At 37.2% G+C, this 20,451-nt stretch overlaps 1 protein-coding gene across 1 annotated transcript; it reads left to right on the forward strand.

Moving 5' to 3' along the window:
- The first annotated feature begins 1,535 nt into the window (after nt 1-1,535).
- LOC149211183 (putative LRR receptor-like serine/threonine-protein kinase At5g48740) lies at nt 1,536-4,195 on the forward strand. The gene is made up of 8 exons (XM_089394569.1): nt 1,536-1,600; nt 1,871-1,971; nt 2,165-2,361; nt 2,447-2,573; nt 2,660-2,719; nt 2,851-3,037; nt 3,155-3,287; nt 3,376-4,195. Exons 2-8 carry the CDS (start codon nt 1,881-1,883, stop codon nt 3,625-3,627), a joined length of 1,047 nt encoding a protein of 348 aa, XP_089250695.1. The 5' UTR covers nt 1,536-1,600; nt 1,871-1,880; the 3' UTR covers nt 3,628-4,195.
- The last annotated feature ends 16,256 nt before the right edge of the window (nt 4,196-20,451 follow it).

Consider the following 20,451-nt stretch of genomic DNA (forward strand, 5'->3'; position numbering starts at 1 on the left):
CCTGCGGGTCTTATACGGTTAGACCAGTTCTATAAGATACCCGCAAAGTTTGGATCTTAAATGCGGGTTCTATGCTAGTGACCTGGCTCGGCATAGAATCCACCAAGACCCACTAGTACTTGCAGGTTTAACACTGGTCATGCTTCACTATGTTATAGTGCCCATACCTCCTTGGTGACACAATGACATTTAATAAAAGTGAAATGCTTAAAATCTATCCCTTACAAATCACCAACAAAATAATTCAATTTAAATAATTTAACAACACTATATTAATCCATATTTTAGGATAAAAGCGAGCTGACGAGCATGCAGTGATCGATCCCTTACAAATCAACAACAAAATAATTCAATTTAAATAATTTAACAACACTATATTAATCCATATTTCAGGATAAAAGCGAGCTGACGAGCATCCAGTGATCGATTTCATAGGCAAATGCTCAAGTCACATCAAAGTGAACGGTTTCTTCATCGAAATCATAGAGTCCGAGACAAACTTCTGGTTTACAGGAAGAACAAGGAACGATGGCCCCATATTTGTGGGATTTTTTTTAATGATCCGTAATATTATATTTCATCGCTTGAATGTTAGTTGGCACGACGGGAAAAGAAGAAGGAACGATGGCCCATATTTGTTGGATTTTTTTTTAATGATCCGTAATATTATATTTCATCGCTTGAATGTTAGTTGGCACGACGAGAAAAGAACAAGGAGCGAATGTTAGTTGGCACGACGAGAAAAGAACAAGGAACGACATATTGTGCATTTCAAATTTGTAAATATGATTGATAATTGTTCCTCAATATTATAAATATTAAATATAGTAATAAGCTATATTATTTTGAAATTATTTTTTATATATATAGATTCTAATTTATAAATATAATTATAAATTATAAAAGATATTCCAAATTTATAAATAGGATCAATAATTATGAATAACAATAGTTAGTGATACCTGATTGTAGTCTTATTTTCCACAGGGTTTGCATCGATTACTGGCAATTAGTCCGTCAGATCGGACCTTTGCCGGATTGCTGGAGAAATTGTAAGCGTTTCCTCTGGAGATAAGCTCTCTCTTTGCAAGTGTTTCTTCTTTACATAAATTCTGTCTTGATAGTCATTTTCAAAGAAAACTGCTGCGGATGGGTTCGCTTGTTGTGCATACATCTTCAAAACAACAACTTGAGTGCTAATTTTCCAGACTGGGTATTGATCTCAGAAACCCTAAAGAGTTCCATGTTTATATCCTAAAGGGAATTTTAATCCCTAAATATCATATTACAATCTCTTTACTATTATCGCAGGTTTATATGGAACAATTGTTTCACCTGTATATTTCGTGCACACGTTTTCGACGAGCTTTCATTGAATTGAGCAATATAGCATTTATTTGTATTCACAACAATTTCCATTATCAAATGTTCAAGTTCTGTTTTTTATTTAATATTTTTGTTACCAGCAAAGCAAGGAATGCGCGGTACAACAGTAATACCTAAATGGTTGAAAGTTTATAAAATCTTACTGCAGGAGGTTCACGATTACAGTGAAAATCCCTCATTTGGTGTGTTGCAGATACTCTGGAAATCCTTATCTGTATGTATAAGGGCGGGGATTGTATTCAAGAAACCACAAATAATTTAGGGTGTCATTTCCAAAATGGTTAGAAATTGGCTTAATTTAGGAGAGTCAGTTAATTTAGGAGAGTCAGTTAAGCATAAGTACACCTAACCAGATTCATTGTTAGAATCAAGTTCCTCACCAGATTCATTGTTAGAATCGAGTTTTGGTTGATCAAGCTCATATCATCTGTTTGTATCAACTTTTATGTTTTTCCCTATGTTACCAACTTAAGTAGCTTTTCAGGACTTTAGTGATGATAGCGGGTATTACCGTATCTTGGAAGAAATTCAGGGCAAAGCAGCGTGCCGGGGAAAAATTCAGCGAAAAGCTGCCTCTCAATAAAGGTGAGAATATAAATGCAGATGTTCAATGTTCCATGTGGGGAAAAACATGAGAAGAAGAAAAAAATAAAAACTGGGAAAAACTATATAATGAAGGTCAAGAACTTACATTTTAAGAACATTCTAATATGAAATATAGTGGGATTTCCCCATATAGACGGTGCTTTCATACTTTGCGAATTTTATATGATTACAGACGAATCGATGGGTTTTACCCCAGACGAATCGATGGTTTTTACCCTACACCAGATTGTGGAAGCCACAGAAAACTTTAGTCAGCAGACTGGGTCTGGTGGCCTTGGACCGGTGTTCCTTGGTAGACTACCGGACGGAAAAGAGATAGCAGTAGAAATGTGCAATTCAGTAGAAAGATTTAAGGAGTTCTTCACTGAGGTAATTCCAATTTCGAATTATTTCGCTTCTAAAAATATATGTGAGCATGGTAAAATTGATGTATACAGATTCACTTTGTTAACAGGTGGATCTGCTTTCTAGAGTCCATCATAAGAACTTGGTGTCTCTACTGGGTTACTGTTTTGCTAAATCCCAACAGCCTATGCTTATCCACGAGTACATGTCTGGGTCTTTAACGGACCATCTTTATGGTAAGTATGTTTCCCAGGAATGTTGTTTGGTTGATTTGATATTGCAACAAAAGCAGTATACATTTAATTATAAATTTGTCTTTCAGGAGGACTTTCCAAACTAAATTGGAAAAGCAGGCTCAAAATAGCAATCGATGTGGCTGAGGGTAATTTATATAAATACTTTTTTTCACACTACAATTTTGTAGTGTAAGCGCTGTTTAATTTTATGTATTTGAATACAACTAAATAAGAGAAATCGTGATTAACCATATTCCTTATCTGTTTCTGATTGAAGCACTGCAATACCTGCACGTATGTTGTATTCCAATGATAATTCACAGGGATGTGAAAACTTCAAACATCCTCCTCGACAGCGATTTGAATGGAAAATTAGTCGATTTCGGTTTGTCGATGATGACAATGGATCGGAAGGCTCCTATCGAGGATACAGTGAAAGGAACTTTGGGATACGCGGATCCAGCGTAAATGACACATATACCTTGCATTTCTCTGCGAAATATTATTTTTGATGCCCCAGGAATTCGATTAATTATTAAGAGCCACGGCAATTTCACTTTTATCGTTGGATATTCTTACAGGTATATAAGTACTGGACAGTTCACTCAAAAAAGCGATGTATATGGTTTTGGTGTGGTTTTATTAGAAATTATATGTGGGAGAAAACCCCTCGATCACACTCGACCTGAGGAAGAAATTGATCTCTTGAGATGGGTAAGGAATTTATTTGTAATTAATCATCCAAATGTAGGCTTTCATTTTAAGTATGTGTACGAATAATTATATTTGCACGTCATCACAGGTGAAAGACTATGTGGCCATCAATGAAACCCCTGGAAAAATGGTGAAAATCATAGACAAGGATATGGACGGAAAATATGACATGAAATCAATCACTATGGTTGCCAAACTAGCGCTCAGATGTGTTGAGCATACACCATGTTGGAGGCCCAGCATGAGTGAGGTAGTAGGAGAGCTGAAGGAGGCTTTCATGTATGAGAAAGTAAAGCTAAAGAAGGTTGTCGTTGTCAAACCTATAAAGATTCAAGAGTAACATTAAAACATTGAATTTACTAAGTTCTAACTTATAATTCAGATGACGGATGTTTCTTGTTCCCATTTCAAGCACTTTAAAATATTAATTAGAAGATTAACGAAAATTTGTTAACACGTCACATTTTTTTCTATAATATCACATGAAGATTTGAATGTTGATGATGTGATCTTGATTTCATAAAAGAGGGAACTAATAGTTTACCCAAGCAAATTTGAATAGTCAGTCATGTATCATAAGTCAAGTGACGTCCACTGTGTCATAGTGGAATGAGTGGCAAATCAAAACCATACAAGGAATTTAAATCAAATCGAAGACAAGTATGCAAGCAGAAGGTATCCCGGCCGAGTGATGATGCACTATAATAAAGTGGAATGAGTGGCAAATCAAAACCATACATGGAATTTAAATCAAATCGAAGACAAGTATGCAAGCAGAAGGTATCCCGGCCGAGTGATGATGCACTATAATTTATTTATTTTTGTCCGATGGAACTTCCACCCAACTTCAACAATTAACTTAAGATTTTGTAATTTGGAGTCAAATATTTGTTTTCCAGGGGTAAAATGCCAAGAAAAGTGTGTGTTGAACGGGAAATGAATGGCTTCCTCCCTTGTTACTTTGTCAAAATAATTAAGATTTTGTAACTTGGAGTCGAAGACTTGCTTTCCAAGGCTAAATTCCAAGAAGAGTGTATGTTGAATGTACACGCAAGGCTCCCGCCCTTGTTACATTGTCAAAATAATTTTGTTTTCTGCAGTCGCTGAAGGGTTTGGGTCTTGTCGATGCCTCAAAAATTGTTGCAACAACATCGAGGAAAACCACCCGCTCCGGACCTTAGTGCAGCTCCTTTTCGTTTGGTGTGGTGGCTCCGGCTCCAAATAATGGGACCAGTTTCCCAATGATGAATAAAAAGGGGATGGATGAGTGAGTGGTTTTCTAATAAAATGATAATGGATGGATGATTTAATCTAAAAAAGTAAAAAAATATGAATAACTATTCTATCCCGGGAAATTTTTGTTTCTAATTGCAACGTTTGATAATCTCTATTTACAAATAAGCATATAGATGACTCTATTTGTTAAACAAAGACATTCATTCATATAATAATTGCTTTGTTCAAATAGTTGAACAAAGTAATCAATAAAACATTGTTACACTTATCCTTTATATATCACTGATACATATATGACTAAAAGAATAGCATCCCTTAAACATCCAATAGTGAAAAATACAAGGAATGTTGTTGAAAACACATACATATATTCAATGATAGCAAGAGTAATCAAATAACGATTCACATAAAAGAATGAAACTAGATCATAGATAGTAGTACCATATGTGCTGTAAATCATTCCTGATATCAATCGCAATTCGAATTCCTTTTTTCAACTCAGAGATACTTTCATGTCAAGGCAATAGTACACATCCACATAAAAGCTTCTTCGTTGAAATTTGGAATACTAGCTCAGTCTTTATAAAAAAATATACCCGAAGTACAATAGTGCAACTTTCAGGTTTTAGTCTCATACAAAAACTGAGGACCCTTTCTAAATGCATCAAAGGGCCTATAAATATTAATTAATCTAACTAATTACAAAATAAAAGTGTTATTTAATTGATACAACTATGCTATGAATATCTCCTCAAAATCGGCTTGTCCTCAGTCGGCAACATGATTCATTATTTTTTATGATTCCCCTTCGGCTTGAGCTAGCAGATATCTAACATTAGTTGCAACTTTGGAGGGCGACTTAGGCGAGAATTCAGTTGAGCTGAATATGTGGCATCTTGGATCTCGGGGATCATGTAACTGATGGCATCAGTTAAACATTTAAGTGCGGCCCTCTGACTGTATGGCTTGATTAATAAAAACCAAAAGGCATCCCAAGTTAAACTTTGGATGCCAGTGATTAGTCTTCCATTATTTTCCAATTCCTGACTGCATGTTTGTTCCAAGGCTTTGGCCGATGTCAATTTGCCTATATTACAATGTGAAATCATATTGGACAGATAAAGAGTGTCATTGACAAATTCAGTTAAATTGCTAGTAGATAACCGACATCTTGAGGTTTCTCTTTCAGCGTTCATTAGTTGCATCTGTTATTCTAGGAACATGATGTCTTTGTGTGACTCTAGAATTTTGGGAAGATACGAAGCCTGTCCTTCACTGGAGTCTTGCCAAACAAGAAAGTTGGTCAAGGTCTCATCGGCCTATTCTAAATCCTGCCTAGCTTCAACTGATTTATCAACTATTGATGTAGTAATCTCACAAAGAGGTTCAGCCAAAGAAATGTTACGACATAGCAGTTTTAGCTATGTAATCAATCCCTTATTGATTTGTAGAGCTTCTGTTCTAAACTCCACTACTTGAGGAAGGCTTCTGAACTTTTCTACTTCTTGTGACAGCTGAGCGATTCGCTCATCTTTAGTCTTGCTCACTTGTTCATTCATCGCCTTTAATCTGGCCAATGCTTCGGACAATTCCTTTTGTTTCTGCACTGCACTCGAATATATCCTCTATTTTTCTTTGAGCAATTGCTCATTTAATTGGTTGTTTGTGTGCCACTGTGCTGATAGTTGCTGTTCTAATTGTTCTATTTTTCGTTGTGCTTCATACATCTGTGACTGCAATGAACCAATCATTTGATCTTTTTCCTTAAGGAGACTACTTACTTCCGAGGCTTTATCCATGGTGGCTACCGAATAAGCTCCGTCATACTGGGAGAGTTTCATAAGGTCATTGGAAGGGTTCAATTCTTCCTTCCACACCACATTAGCCATTTCTGTTTGATTTGGCAAAAGGGAAGATTGATCAAGTCTCCTCCTTTTCCTCTGCCTTTTCACCATAGCCCTGTGTTTAGGACTGTAAAAGACATCTAATGGTGATATGTCTTCTATATGTAAAACAATCTGATCGGATGGATCTTTGGGAATTATTTCCGCATCCCTGCTACTAGGTAGGCCGCTGGTCCCTTCACTTGGAACCGTAGTTGTGGTTGTTTCTTGACTGACTGTCACTTGGGGTATGCTGAATCCTGGTGGAGTCTCGGGAATGTTTATAATAGAGTCAAATTGTTACCACTCTTGGAGGAGTTTGGGATCAATTTGAGTCTCTAAATCAATAACTTCACTGTCCTGCTTCTTTTCTTTCTCATGCTCTGTTTTCTTCTCTTGCTCTGTTTCCTTCTCTTTTCCCTTTTCGGGAATTTTCTATGTAGCAGGAGGCTCGCCAATACTCTTCTGCCCAGGCTTGCTTGACTTAGTTGTTGGTGTAGTAGCCAATAAATCCAGAGGCAGAGTTTGCAACCTATGTTCTCTGAGCCTATTGAATTCTACCAATCCTTCGTCATTATATTTCATCTTGGCCAATGTTTTAACCTGGGACAATGATTCTGCTGAAAAAAATAAATCATCAAATTTATCCTTTTTATGGTCAAACTTAATAAGTTTCACCTATTCAAACACATTATAGGCAACCTTCCAGGGATCGAATTGCCTGTTAGGAATGGTTGCAATATTGAGCATATTTATTTTTTCTACCTCCTTCTCAGCATGTTTCCAATCAAGTATGGTATAAACATCGCATCTCAAAGGGAATATGGGCCATAGCTGCTTTTTGGAAGTCCTAAGAGTTTTGGACGTTCCAGCGGTTGTGATTTGGTAAGTTAATTCTCGTGCCAACAATTTATTCGGTACATACAATGGGAGGACATGAGGTCTTGTGGCACTACCAAACACCCGTATATATGTGAATTTATCTTCCCCGAACCAATTTCCCACAGCAGTCAAGTCAACTTCTGCCTCCTCGGAAATCCTTGGGGTAGGCTTATCAAAAATGGCATAATATATAGGAAACATGAAACTATTACAGATTTGATACAAGTGGTCTTTATAATGTGCCTTCCATAACATCTGATGATAGATGTGGATTGGCTTAGGGTCTTGTGGCGTCCACCTCCACCCAAGTATCGGGTATTCGGAATTAAAGCAAAGCATGTCCATAACATAAGCACTGTAATAGAAGGGGGGAATAATCCTGGTGGTTTTGCGTGATTTGAATCTAAAATAAAGAATTGTAGAGGCTAATTTATCAGACAATATATTCTCCCAATCCATGACATAACTACTAACAGCCGCTTCCATTAAAGGAACCATTTCGATAGTAAATTTTGTTAAATCATGCATTCTCCATATCCTACACATCATTGCCCCAGCATAACAGTAAGGAGATGCCAAGGAATCCACGGAGTACTTACCCGATGATTCATGTTTGTGCTTTGCGGGATTTTGTCTCCACTGTCTAATCGGGGCTGATTCCGTCTCATTCTCTTCTGTGAATTTCTCCAGAAAAGCTTTGTTGTATTTCTTTTTAGGTTCGGGAAAATGGTACATTTTCCTCAAGTCGTCAGGCTGAAATGAACCAAAAATGCTTCCATCAACTGTGCAAAACGTCCTATTAGAGACAGGAATTTGTTCGACCACCCATCTGACTACATCAGTGTAAGGAAGAATTTTCTCCCGAGCTGCTATCCTATGCAAAAATGAGTCAGCCAAATCTTTCAGGGAGGCTTCTGATTTATTATTCGAGCCTGCAGTAGCTTCTTCTTCTGTTTCCTCTGGTTCTTCGGCCTCAATTAAATTATAGATGTTTTGCCAGCGTGTATTTCCAAGGCCGAGACATGTAGTGTCCGAAATTAGGCCCTGTTTGCTTGGTCCTGGGTCACTGGTGGGCTGGACTGTTACTACAGGGGCTGCTGCTGCAGCGGATTTCTTGGATTTCTTTTCCATTTGCTTAAAACTTGATACTTTGATGGAATTCTTCACAGGGAAGGAGACCAGCATGATACAGAGAAATAGATAGCGAGAGCCAAAATGAAAGAGTTATATCTTTTAACGAATAAACAAAGATCATAGTAAAATTGCCACAGATAGAATCTAAGTGGAAAATATCGGCATAACTGCTTCATTAATTGGCCGCTTCACCTGTCAATCATGATAAGGGAGCTTTTAAGTATCCATCATAATGTCTATATGGTGAATAATTGATTCAAGCGTGGCTTAGATTTTTGGCGGCTAATCGCATTTGATGATTGGCGACGTGAAAGGGAGGGTTTTCATAATAGTCCAAAATATCGCTCAATCACCAAAGGTGATATAATGCATGCCAATCTTTAATCTACTTAGAAACACGTGCCTTGATTTAATGCATCACAATCGGGATAGGACTCGGGTCACTTTTTTTGTGCCATTGCGAAATTGCCGATTGTCGATGGCGATACGCCTTATATCGCATCGGGGGATTTGAAGGTGTCACGTTTAATGCATTGATTACCATAGCCGATTGCCGATAGCGATACCTTTTATTGCAAAAGGTGTCTTTAACGTGTGTGTGCTATATTCCCCAATTGCCGATAGCAATATCGCATCGAAGAAAAGTGGGAGGGCCTTTTGTTACACTTGTTTGCCTTTCACGATATCCGATAGTTATTCACTTTTCGGATCGGGGTAAACCAATGGATCTTTGCGTTATGCATCCCTTGTTGTTGCGATATGCGATCTTGGGATCACTTTATCGCAATAATAAAGAATTATATATTTATTTCATAAGACCGATTTATATTTGTTCAAAAGGTGTATAATGTATTGTTTCTTTTGGACCTTTGATGAAGGATGTGTTGATACCAATTTTATTCATACATCTATAAAAGGGACCCATTTCATATTATAGTTAAAAATAAAAATTTTGTGAAATGGGGGGTTGTTATACAGCACAACAATTGGTGATTCACTGGGTGAAATAGTTATCTCTGAAAAATGTTGAAATATTTAAACTTTCTTTATATAGAAATCTCACCTAAGAGGAGAATTTAAATTAACTAGGTATACATAAATTTTGAATCTAATAATAGCTATTTTTGCTAGTTTCTTCTCTGGTTAAAATTGAAGACATTCTAAGTTTTAAATTAGCCTTTATTAGTTGATAATGATAAAACAAAGAACCTTTCCAACTTACCTTTCTTTTAATGACTCCTTTGTCATAGGTAGAGCCTCTGCTGCCAGCACACGTTCATAGTCTCGACAGGGATACCTTTTAACTATTTAATCGTCCATTATCACATCCAATTCAGAGTATAATCAAAAGAATGAATCTAAAAATATGTCTTCATATTTTGTATTTCTTTTTCCTTTTTATTGTTTTGCAAGATAAAAAGCCATTGTCCTAGTTTGGTGGCCAACTGTTTGACAATGCCATTCACTGGTTGTAATCTAACTGAAAAAGCTGGCTCGTGATGAGACCCCTTGTCTATAATCCATTACTCTGTTTTGGTATGCAGTATTGGTAATGTTAGTTAAACTATTCTCCAATGATCATGGTAAGCGGGCTTGTAATAAGACCCCTTATCTTTTATATCAAATATATTTTAGATTTACACTCAGAGTAATCATAAACTTTGATGAATGGGATAGACAATTTTCTCCTTAAGAGAGCATGGATGATAGGGTAAGAGTTGAAGATGCTAAGATTGAATCAATTTATGTTTTTATATTGATAACTGTTTTTGGCCATTTGAAAACATTAAAATGATTTTCAGTACTTCTAAATCTCGAGAAGATTTCACAAAAATAAAATGGCGTTTCAGAATCTAAATATACCTAATTTCCTAGAAATTTTCCTTTTGTTTAAGGTTTCCATTTTAAAAGTAAATATCAAAACTATTTCTTTTGAGCAACTTTTTCAATATGGCAAAGGCCAATGGAAGATATCTTACAACTTTATTTCCTAATAATCCTAAAAATTATGAACACAAATTTTGCTGAAAATTGAATATTTACAAAAGGAGAAGGGGTTACCTCCTCAATTGAAGAATTTTTTCAAGCTAAGGCCACTAATAGAAAGAGAATCTCTCTTTCCTCATAGATCTTGCAATATGAAAGTAGAATGGCCTATCTTCTTGTTTATTTGAAATGGTTTGAGCCACATTTTCTAGAACTTAGTGTGTTTTCCTTTATTTTCATGAGCTTTGTCCCATTTCAAAACTAGATCACCAAATTGTAATTGTTTTGAACTGGATGAAGCTGAATCAAAAGATGACTTGATAATTTGTTGATGTTTTGCATGTATAATTTTGGCTTTTTCCCTTTCTTCTTCTAGTTTCAAAATTTGATCGTGTCTTAATTGAATAGAAGATGAGGGACTTTCTTCAATAAAATGCACTAAAGCTAGGGATGGAAGAACCAAATTAGCTGGTATGACAACTTCCTTTCCATATACTAGATTAAATGGAGAAGTGCCTATGGAGGCCTTCTGTGTTATTCTATCAGCCTATAGTGCGAATATCAAAGATTTATGTCAGTTTTTATGATTCTGCTCAATAGTTCTCTTAATGATTTTGATAATATTTTTATTGGTGGATTCTACCAAACCGTTACCTTAAGGGTAGTAATTTGCAAAATACTTCAATTTAAATCCTCTTTTAATTGCAAACTCATATATAGAATTTCCAGAGAAATAAGATGCATTATAAAAAACAAGAGCGTTTGGGACACCAAACCTGGTAATAATGAATTGATCTATGAATTCCATGATTACCTCAGAGTTTTTTGTCTTCAAAGAAATTGCTTCAACCCACTTAGTAAAGTAATCAGTGGCAGTAAGGATATGACAACTTCCTTAAGGATATAAAAGTAATTAATTAATTAAAAATTAGGGCTAAACAATGAAGAATGGTGAATAACAATAAATTAAATTAATTAATCAATTAAATTCAAATTAATTAATTAAATGAAAATAAAATCAATAAGTAAGAATTAAATTAATTAATTAACTAATCAAATAAAATTAAATGAAATTAAAATTTGTTAATTAAATTAATAAAAACAATTAGAAGAAATGAATAAGATATATCAATTAAAATATTTTAGGTTCTAGGTAGATGAATAGGAATAATTAAAGCTAAATAAATAAATAATTAAAAATTTTATAAAAACTTTTTTTCTTTGAAAATAATAATAATAATATAAATAAATAAAAATAAATGAAAAATTATTTATATAAGTGTCGGCTTCTTAAAAATTAGGGATCTAGGTTTATTTATACCCAGGTCGTTATAGCTCTTCTCTCAATAAGTTTTCATTCATATTCTTTCTGATTCAGTCCTATTGATGGACCCCCTTTGAGGTTTGAAACATCGACAGAATGAACACGAAACTGTGGATAATCCGGATCATACCACTGCAAAAAATACCACAGAAGCTTAAAATCTAACATATACTTATGATGTTTAGATGAATGTGGAGTAATTTCTCCAATGATGTTGAATCCCTATTGCTCAAAAGGTTGTTCAATGTTGACTGGTTGCAAAGGGAAAGCTGGCTTTCTTTGTCTTCCACTGGATGTTTGACAGCTTTGGCATTTCCTTACATATTCATGAATATCTCTGAACAAGGTGGGCCAGTAATACCCAGCATGAATAATTTTGTGAGCTGTTGTATCAGCTCCAAAATGTCCTCTTGCCGGTCCATCATGAAGTTCCTGGAAAACTTTCTAAGCTTCAGGTTTTTCTAAGTATCTTAATAAAATTGAATCATAATTTCGCCTAAACAATACATCATCTACAATTGTGAAGTTTTTTTCTTTCAATCTAATGGCGCGTTTGTTTTTATAAGAGAGGTTGGAAGGAGCGTACCCATTTTTTAAATAGAAAATTAGATCTTTATATTGTGATTCAGGACCTGTGGTACTTATCTGATTGATTTCTTCAGTATCCTTTGTACTTTCAGGTTCCTGAATGTTGGATGCTCCCGCTAACAACCTGCAAAAACCTTGGCCTTTGACAATCTTTGTTGACTTAATTTCCAAGTCATATTCTTGTAATGTCGTGACCCAATTTGCTTTCTTTTATCCTAATTCCCTTTGAACTAATAAGTGTCTTAGTGCTGAGAAGGGAACTATAACTTTTGTGTGAGCTTTTAAGAGGAAGGGCCTGTAGTGTTTTATGGCTTTGTACATAGCAAAGGCTTGTTTTTCAACTTCCCAATAATTTAGTTCAACACCTTGAAGATTTGAGTTGTAAAACGAAATGGGTGCTTCCAAGTTTTGATCATTAATTTGAGTCAACACTGTTGCATATGACGAAGCAGATGCGAGGGTATATAATATGAAATGATTAGAAAAATTAGGAGTGCTTAAAGCAGGGGCGTTAATTATTGATTGTTTAATGGAATCAAATGCCTCCTTTTCTGTTGATCCCCATTTAAACACTGCATTTTTCTTAATCATCATTTGCAATGGTAAAATAATCTGGAAAAAATCTGGAACGAATCTTTTAACAAAGTTAATTTGACCCAAAAATGACTGCATGGATTTTTTATTATGAGGGAATGGAATTTTAGAAATCTCTTTAATTCTTTCTGGATCAATATAGATACCATCTTTTGAAACAATGAAGCCTAAAAGTTTTCCTTGATTAAGACCAAAAAAGGACTTCTTTGGATTAAGAGAGATATCATACCTTCTACAACGTTCAAAGATTTATTTTAAATCGTGTAAATGATTGGAACTTTTCTTGGAAAATATAGTAATATCATCTAAATAGGCAACTAATGATTTATTGAGCAATCCTTTAAATGCTATGTCCATGGCTCTCTGAAATGTAGCTCCTGCATTGATGAGTCCAAAATCCATTTTTTGGTAGGCATAAGTTCCCCACTTAGTTCTGAAGGTAGCTTTAAGCCTGTCATCAGGATGGACCAGAATTTGGTTATATCGTGAAAAACCCTCTAAAAATGACATTAGTTCAGAACCAGCTACCGAATGGAGTGTCTGCTCCATGGTAGGAAAAGGGAAGTTATCCTTTTGGCTTGCCTTATTAAGATTTCTGAAATCGATACAAATCCTGATGTTGCCATTCTTTTTCCTAACAGGTACCATATTGGAAACCCAGTTTGAATGTCTCACTGGAAAAATTATCTTAGCCTTCAAGAGTTTATTTAATTCAGCCTTTATTTGACTCTCTAGGTTAGGATGAATCTTTCTTAACTTCTGTTGCACTGGCTTTTGTTCAGAAAGCATTGGAATAGTATGTTGAATGATTGATGCATTGTATGTTTTCAAATCATCATATTTCCAAGCGAATACATATTTGTTTTCTGTTAACAGCCTAATGAATGTTGTTCTTTCTTCAAAAGAAAGTCCTAATCCCAAATTGATGTTTTGAGGGTTTTCTTCAGTACCTAGGTTTATCAATTCAAATCTTAAAGTGGAACTCTGGAGTTTTGAATTGGTCACCCGTATAAACCTGTATTTAATGTCATAAAGATCTTCAAGCTTGACTACTGGTTTTGTTATTGAGTTTTCCTCTTTCTTTTCTTTCATCTGAAGGTCATGATCACTTTCATCAATGATTTGGTCATCGTATGACTTGTTAGAAGTCAAGAAGTTTAAAATGTCTTCATCATGATTGAACACTCTCCAATTGGTGACATTATCAGGAATTGATGGTCTAAAAATTAACTCTACTGAAAATCTATCCGGGCTGTAATCTTCGGATGGTAGGAGTCTGGAAGCAACATTAGCTAGCAGGATTGCTGCTACATTTTGAGACCTAGGGATGGGAGAAATATTGAATGCTAAAAATTGAGAGATGAGTTCCTGTACCAGAGACTGATAGTGTTTGAGATGACCAGAAAGGCAATGAATTGAATTTCTAACCTGTTTAATAACAATTTCTGAATCACCAAACACTTTCAGATATTGAACCTTGAGGCCAATTGCTTTGTAAAGTCCTTGAACTAGGGCCTCATATTCAACTGTGTTGTTTGTGCATTCAAATTCCAATCTGCATGATAACATGGTTTTTTCGCCCTGAGGACTGACTAAAATACATCCTGCTCCTGAGCCTTCACTAGATTTAGACCCGTCAAAATATAGTGACCAAAATAAAGAATTATCAACAATTTTATTTACAGTTTCCTCATTAACATTAACACATCTCGAGCTATCTGTTTGTGAAAAGTTTTTGATCAGAGATGTGAGATTATTAACTAGGAAAGGGGATGGTTGGGCAGTGAAATTGCGAAAGAATGATTCAGATGAATAATTCCACAAAATATTGTTATTGAATGCTATTGGTTGGTTTTCTTGTTCAAACTCGGTAACGGTATGAGTCATGTGTTTCTCCCGATCAATCTTGATCTGATTTGGTTTTCCTTTATAAGGTAACCACATATGAGACCAATCGGTGGAAATATATCCATGGAGCTTTTCAGACTAGTCTGTACTTAAAATCAACCCATAGAATTCAGGTATATCAGCGATCAAAATATCAATTCTTTGAACCACTCTAGGATCAGCTGATAACCTAATAGTTACTGAGTTGATTTCCCCTAAAACCTAGACCTTGGACCTATCCAGCTGTACAATATGAATTGCAGACTTTTGGGGTTCGATGTTCAGTTTTCAACAAACCAAAGCTGGCATTATATTAGAGGAAGCCCCTGAGTCAATCAAATAGTTGTGTAGATTTCTGTTATAGATCTCATAGGTTAAGAGGAAAGGAGGAGTATGAGAATTTGATCTATCCCAAATTAAGACTATATCATTAGCTTCCACTCTACGAGGAGGTGGTTGGCCTGAATCATTAGCAACTTTTGACAATACAACATTAGGAAGAGGTGAAGAAGGAACGACATTTAACTCTTTAAGAAGTAATTTCTATTGATGTTTGAGTTTGCTAAGTTCAAACATAGTAATATTCACCTTAGTCTTCTTCATATCTTTAATAATATTGTAGTCCATAGAATCTGATATTACCAATGTCTTAGATGTTGAAGGTAGATTCGAAGATGATGGTTGATTTTGGGATGGTATCGCTGAAGCTTTCTTTATAGGAATATTTTCTTTGGTAGTAGTGGAACCTGCATTCCTTTTCTTCGAAGTTGTCTGGACAGGTTTAGGAGTACCTTTACTCCTAGTAGTCACAGGAAAAGCCTCTTGTTCATTTTCTGTATCAGAGTTGGGTAAAATAAAATCTCACATCCCATGACATTCGACAGTCTCCTCTTCTTTGGGTTCCTCAGATGGAAAGACTGTTTCATCTTCTTCTTCTTCCTCAGGATATGAATCTGCATTGGATATAACATTTGGTGGTTTTGATTTAGGTTTCTTGAAATTTCGAAATGGCCTTTTTTTTGAGGTTTCAGCTACTTGCTTCTTGATTTCGACCATTTCATTTTACATAGTCTTAAGGACTTTTGTAAACCTTCCATATCATATGGATCTTTAGGGGTTTTCTTCTTTGAATCATCCTTGAAAGAAACTTTTTTGGATTTTCTATCTTCAAGAGTAGCTTTCTTTTCTAAAGCATTAATATGTTTATCTACAGCAAGCGCCTCTTTCATGTTTTCAGCTAAAGTTGGTTTTTCAGTCCTGTCTACAAAAATAGCTATATTTGAGGGTAGGGAAGTTATATACCATTCACTTCTGATTTGTTCACTTGGTTCGGAGGTGGTTGGAATCTTATTCAAGAGTTTATTAAATCGTGAGTTGAATTCCTTGATAGGTTCTTTAGACTCTATCCTAAGATTGGAGAGATCATTGATTAATGTTGCTAAAGATCTATCATTGCCATACTTAGTAAGAAACTGTTCTTGGAAAATGTTCCAACTGGTAATGGATCCAGAGGGCAGGGAAAAATACCAAGACCCAGCTGATCCTTGCAAAGTATAAGGGAAGAGCCTAACGACAACATCTTCTTCTGTCACCCCTTTCAAATTAATTGATAACATGAAATTATTAATATGTCCTTTGGCTTGTGTTCCAGCATCTAGATTAAATTTTGGAACCATTTTTCAGGAGAATTAGGTAATGGATGTAATGGTGCAGGCATGATGACCGCACTAGGACTATTCCATGGATTCTGAGCCATTGAAATACCAGTAGTGGATGATATTGCTCATGATATTCCAGATGTTTGGGAAGGAATTGATATCGAGGATTGAATAGATTGGGATGTTGAAGTTCCTGATCCCTGTTGAACAACAATATGTAATGGAGGAGTGGATGGTTGACTTCACGCTGGGGAAGATGAGATGGAAGATGATGATGAGAAAGATTCACTCTCAGATCCTTCAGTATTCTTTTTTGCCCTTTTCCTTTTGGGTAAAGGCAACTCAGTAGGTTCAATACCGAGCTTTCCGCTCTGAAGTCTGGTGAGAGGGTGAGGTAGATTGAATTGCGAAGTTTGACTGCCTTGAGATACCTCAGATTTCTGTGGTGATATTGAAAATCCTTGAAGTTTATAGATGAGAGACTAAACTTCAGGGGACTCAGGACTTAATTGTTCTAAAGTATGGTGGGTTTGAGCAGTGGTAGTTGATTCCTCTTCTTCTCACTTGAATACTGGAGTTCCAGCATGCAAACGGGAGGTACGAGGAGAGGTGGAGGGAGATTTACTCTCATAATGGGTTATAGCTTTGGGTTTTCTCACCATTCACAGTTCATGCCCTCCTTCTAGCGCCAAAAATGTTGATGCCTCGAAAATCGCTGCAACAACATCGGGGAAAACCACCCGGTCCAGACTTTAGTGCAGCTCCTTTTCCGTTTGGTGTGGTGGCTCCGACTAGAAATAATGGGACCAGTTTCCCAATGATGAATAAAAAGGGGATGGATGAGTGAGTGGTTTTCTAATAAAATGATAATGGATGAATGATTTAATCTAAAAAAGTAAAAAATATGAATAACTATTCTATCCCAGGAAATTTCGGTTTCTAAGTGCAACGTTTGATAATATTTATTTACAAATAAGCATATAGATGACTCTATTTGTTAAACAAAGACATTCATTCATATAATAATTGTTTTGTTCAAATAGTTGAACAAAGTAATCAATAAAACTTATAATATATATTAATATATCATGATATATATTAACTCTATATATATATATGGGAGGGAAGAACAAATACATAGATTGGTAGAGGTGGAGAGACAAAGAAAGTGAGAGAAAGCGAGAGAAAGGGAGAGAGAGTAAGGACGAGAGAGGGGGATTGAGAGAGAGGAGAAGGGAGGGAGGGAGAGGAGTTGGAAGGGAAGAGAGGGAAGGAAGAAGAAATAATTTGAGAGAGAAAAGTGGAGAGAGACATAGAGGAAGTGACAAGGGAGAGATCAAGAGAGAGTGTGTATGTTTGGGGGTGAGATAGAGAGACAAACAAGGAGAGATGGAGAGAAGGGGGGAAAGAAGGAGAGAGGGAGGGAGATAGTGACCAAGTTGGAGAGAGAGAGAGAGTGTGTCTATGTGTAACACCCATGAGCTACAGTTGGCAGATGAGTGAGGGTGCACCGGGCGAGGGCACGGACGAGCGAGACGAGCCGGGTGAAAAATGCGAAGTTTGGGCATTGGTATGTTTATACTATGTGGGTGGTCCCGGGCGAACCACCACATGCGTGGGCAGTCCCGGGTGAGCCAGTGGACAAGCCGAATTAATAATGGGTGGGCTGATGTGCGAAAGAAGAAGTAAGCCGACGGATGTGCGATGGATGGGCAGGTCGGCTGGGCATTCAAGCATATAAGAAGGTGGAAGTTGGATGGTGGAGATCATCATTCGATCATTCAACCAAAAAAAGCTTGGATGCAAATCACTTTGACGAGCCAAGGAGAAGAGTGAAAAAGTTCGAAGGTTATGCGTGCGGATGTGCCTGCACGACGGGCAGAAAGGGCGAAGGCGTCGTGCAGAGCTGAGCGACTAGTAGATAGTTCGGGGCGTTCATGCAGAGCTGAACGATGGCTGGACTATTCAAGGCGTTCGTGCAGGGTTGAACGATGGACGACCTGGGTAGGGTGTCCGTGCAGAGCTGAACGACGGGTGGACCATTCAGGGCGTTCATGCAGGGCTGAACTACGGGTGACCCGGGTAGGGCGTCTGTGTAGAGCTGAATGACTGGCGACCTAGGTAGGGCATCCGTGCAGGGCTGAATGACAGGTTGATAGTTCGTGCAGGACGACATGGTGAGGAAATTAGCCGAACAAAGGTTGGTTGAACCAGATGTCAGGAATGGGAGTTTTGTAGACGGTACTACATGCGGCCCACCGAACAAAGGGAGGTCGAAACCATGAACGAGAGATTGGGTGAGTGGCGACACGGGTGTGTGTGCACCCACCGACCGAAGGAACGGTTGAGCTGAACGATAATGTCGGGCACAGTAACACGGTTTGGGCGTTTATTGAACGAACGGAGAGCGAGCCGGGTGAAGACGTATGATGGGTGAACGAAGTGTTGGGCGAGTCATGCGGCGACCGTTTGGAGGTGCCGACGAGCTGGGCAACCGAGTTTCCTGAAGTTGTGAAAAATTGGCTAAGTGTAAATTTGGGGTTTCCTCCAAGATTTAACGTGTACATGAAAATTATATATATTGATATACGGGCAAACTCACATCGGGGAGTTGCCCCTCCCTTTCTACTGTTGTGCATTTATATGTGTAATGTTGTTTATGATGAATGTTAATGGTTTCATCGTGTATAAAGGATAAACTAATACTTGGTGACGAAAAATAAACTAAGTACGAATATTAGGCGTAGTCCACAATCATAAGTATTGGTGAAAAGAAAGTGATCGGTGGTGCCGCACCTCGCTATAGTGTGGTTGGAAGATTACCACCAGTGTAGAGGTGTGATAGATGGTATCAGAGCTGGTGTTGAAGTGTTGAAAATGATACACACTTGCACTTTGTGACAAGTGGTATCAGAGCTGGTGAACTGAATCAAGGAGCTGATTCTACAGGAAGGCCGAAGACTTGGCAGGGAGTTCAAGTTTTGCAAGTGACAGGTTGTATATCAGTGTGATTTAGATGAATGGTGGAAGAAGTGTAATACTTCGTGACAGGTTTAGCAAAGGTGAAGCTTAGTGCTTGGGCCAAGCTGAACGACAAGGCATGGAAAGTTTGGAAGAATGTGAAGGGAAGCTCTTGCCGACCTTATATAGATTGAAATGGATGAAAGAAGAGAACCCACGGATTCGAGATAAACTTGAAGTCTTGGAAAATAGTGTCGAAGACGAACTTCTTCAACTTGGTTTGACAATGGATCAGGATGAAGATGCAGATTGTACTGATAAGGAAGAGGAAGCTGTGATGATTGAGGATGTTGCAGATGTGACAACGATGGAGGATTAACTTGAGATTGATCAATTTGGACCAGGATCGTGTAGTTTGCAGACATGGGTGGATGAGGATACTCACATAGAGGAGCATCATGATGAAGTAAGTACTATTAATACTTGTTTTTCAGTTGAGCATTTGGTAGATGAACCGTATGCAGGAAGAGCAAAGTCAGTTTGTCGATGCAAGGGAGGATCTTACCATGGATGTCTACGATGAGACCTTGTATGGAGAAGCAAGAACGATTGACTGTTGTGGGAATTGTTGGGGTTGTTTGTGACCTTATTGTAGAAGGTACAAAGGCTCGTGAAAAGGGAGGAACATGATGATCGTTGCGGAGGAATGGGTCATGCTTTAGCCATATGGGAGAATTGGCTAAGTGCCCAACATGACTCATGGACAGATTGGAGGGCACACACTTGAGTTTGATGATACTTGGGTGGACTTCTCATGGCCAAGACCAAGAAAGAAAGTCTTGGTGGGACCTTTAGTGGGGGATCCATGGTGGAAGAGACTCATGTGATGATGATATGGTTGGGTGACCGAGTTCACTAGACTGAATTGCAGACTTGGATGATGATGACCAACTGTTGTAATGGGTCTACCTAGTTAGACAACATGGGGAACTTGTGTCATGGACATCAGGTTGGAGACATAGAGAATGGCA

The sequence above is a fragment of the Pinus tabuliformis genome, chromosome 1_2, assembly GCF_031772625.1.
Source record: "Pinus tabuliformis cultivar Carrire ecotype Pingquan chromosome 1_2, CPIR1, whole genome shotgun sequence".
Lineage (NCBI taxonomy): Eukaryota > Viridiplantae > Streptophyta > Pinopsida > Pinales > Pinaceae > Pinus > Pinus tabuliformis.

Bases quoted from the DNA above. Each gene is read 5' to 3' on its own strand.
- LOC149211183 (XM_089394569.1), top strand. From the start codon at position 1,881: ATGATAGCGGGTATTACCGTATCTTGGAAGAAATTCAGGGCAAAGCAG. The intron at 1,972-2,164 runs GTGAGAATATAA...ATATGATTACAG, and splicing joins AAAGCTGCCTCTCAATAAAG to ACGAATCGATGGGTTTTACC. The intron at 3,288-3,375 runs GTAAGGAATTTA...ACGTCATCACAG, and splicing joins AAATTGATCTCTTGAGATGG to GTGAAAGACTATGTGGCCAT.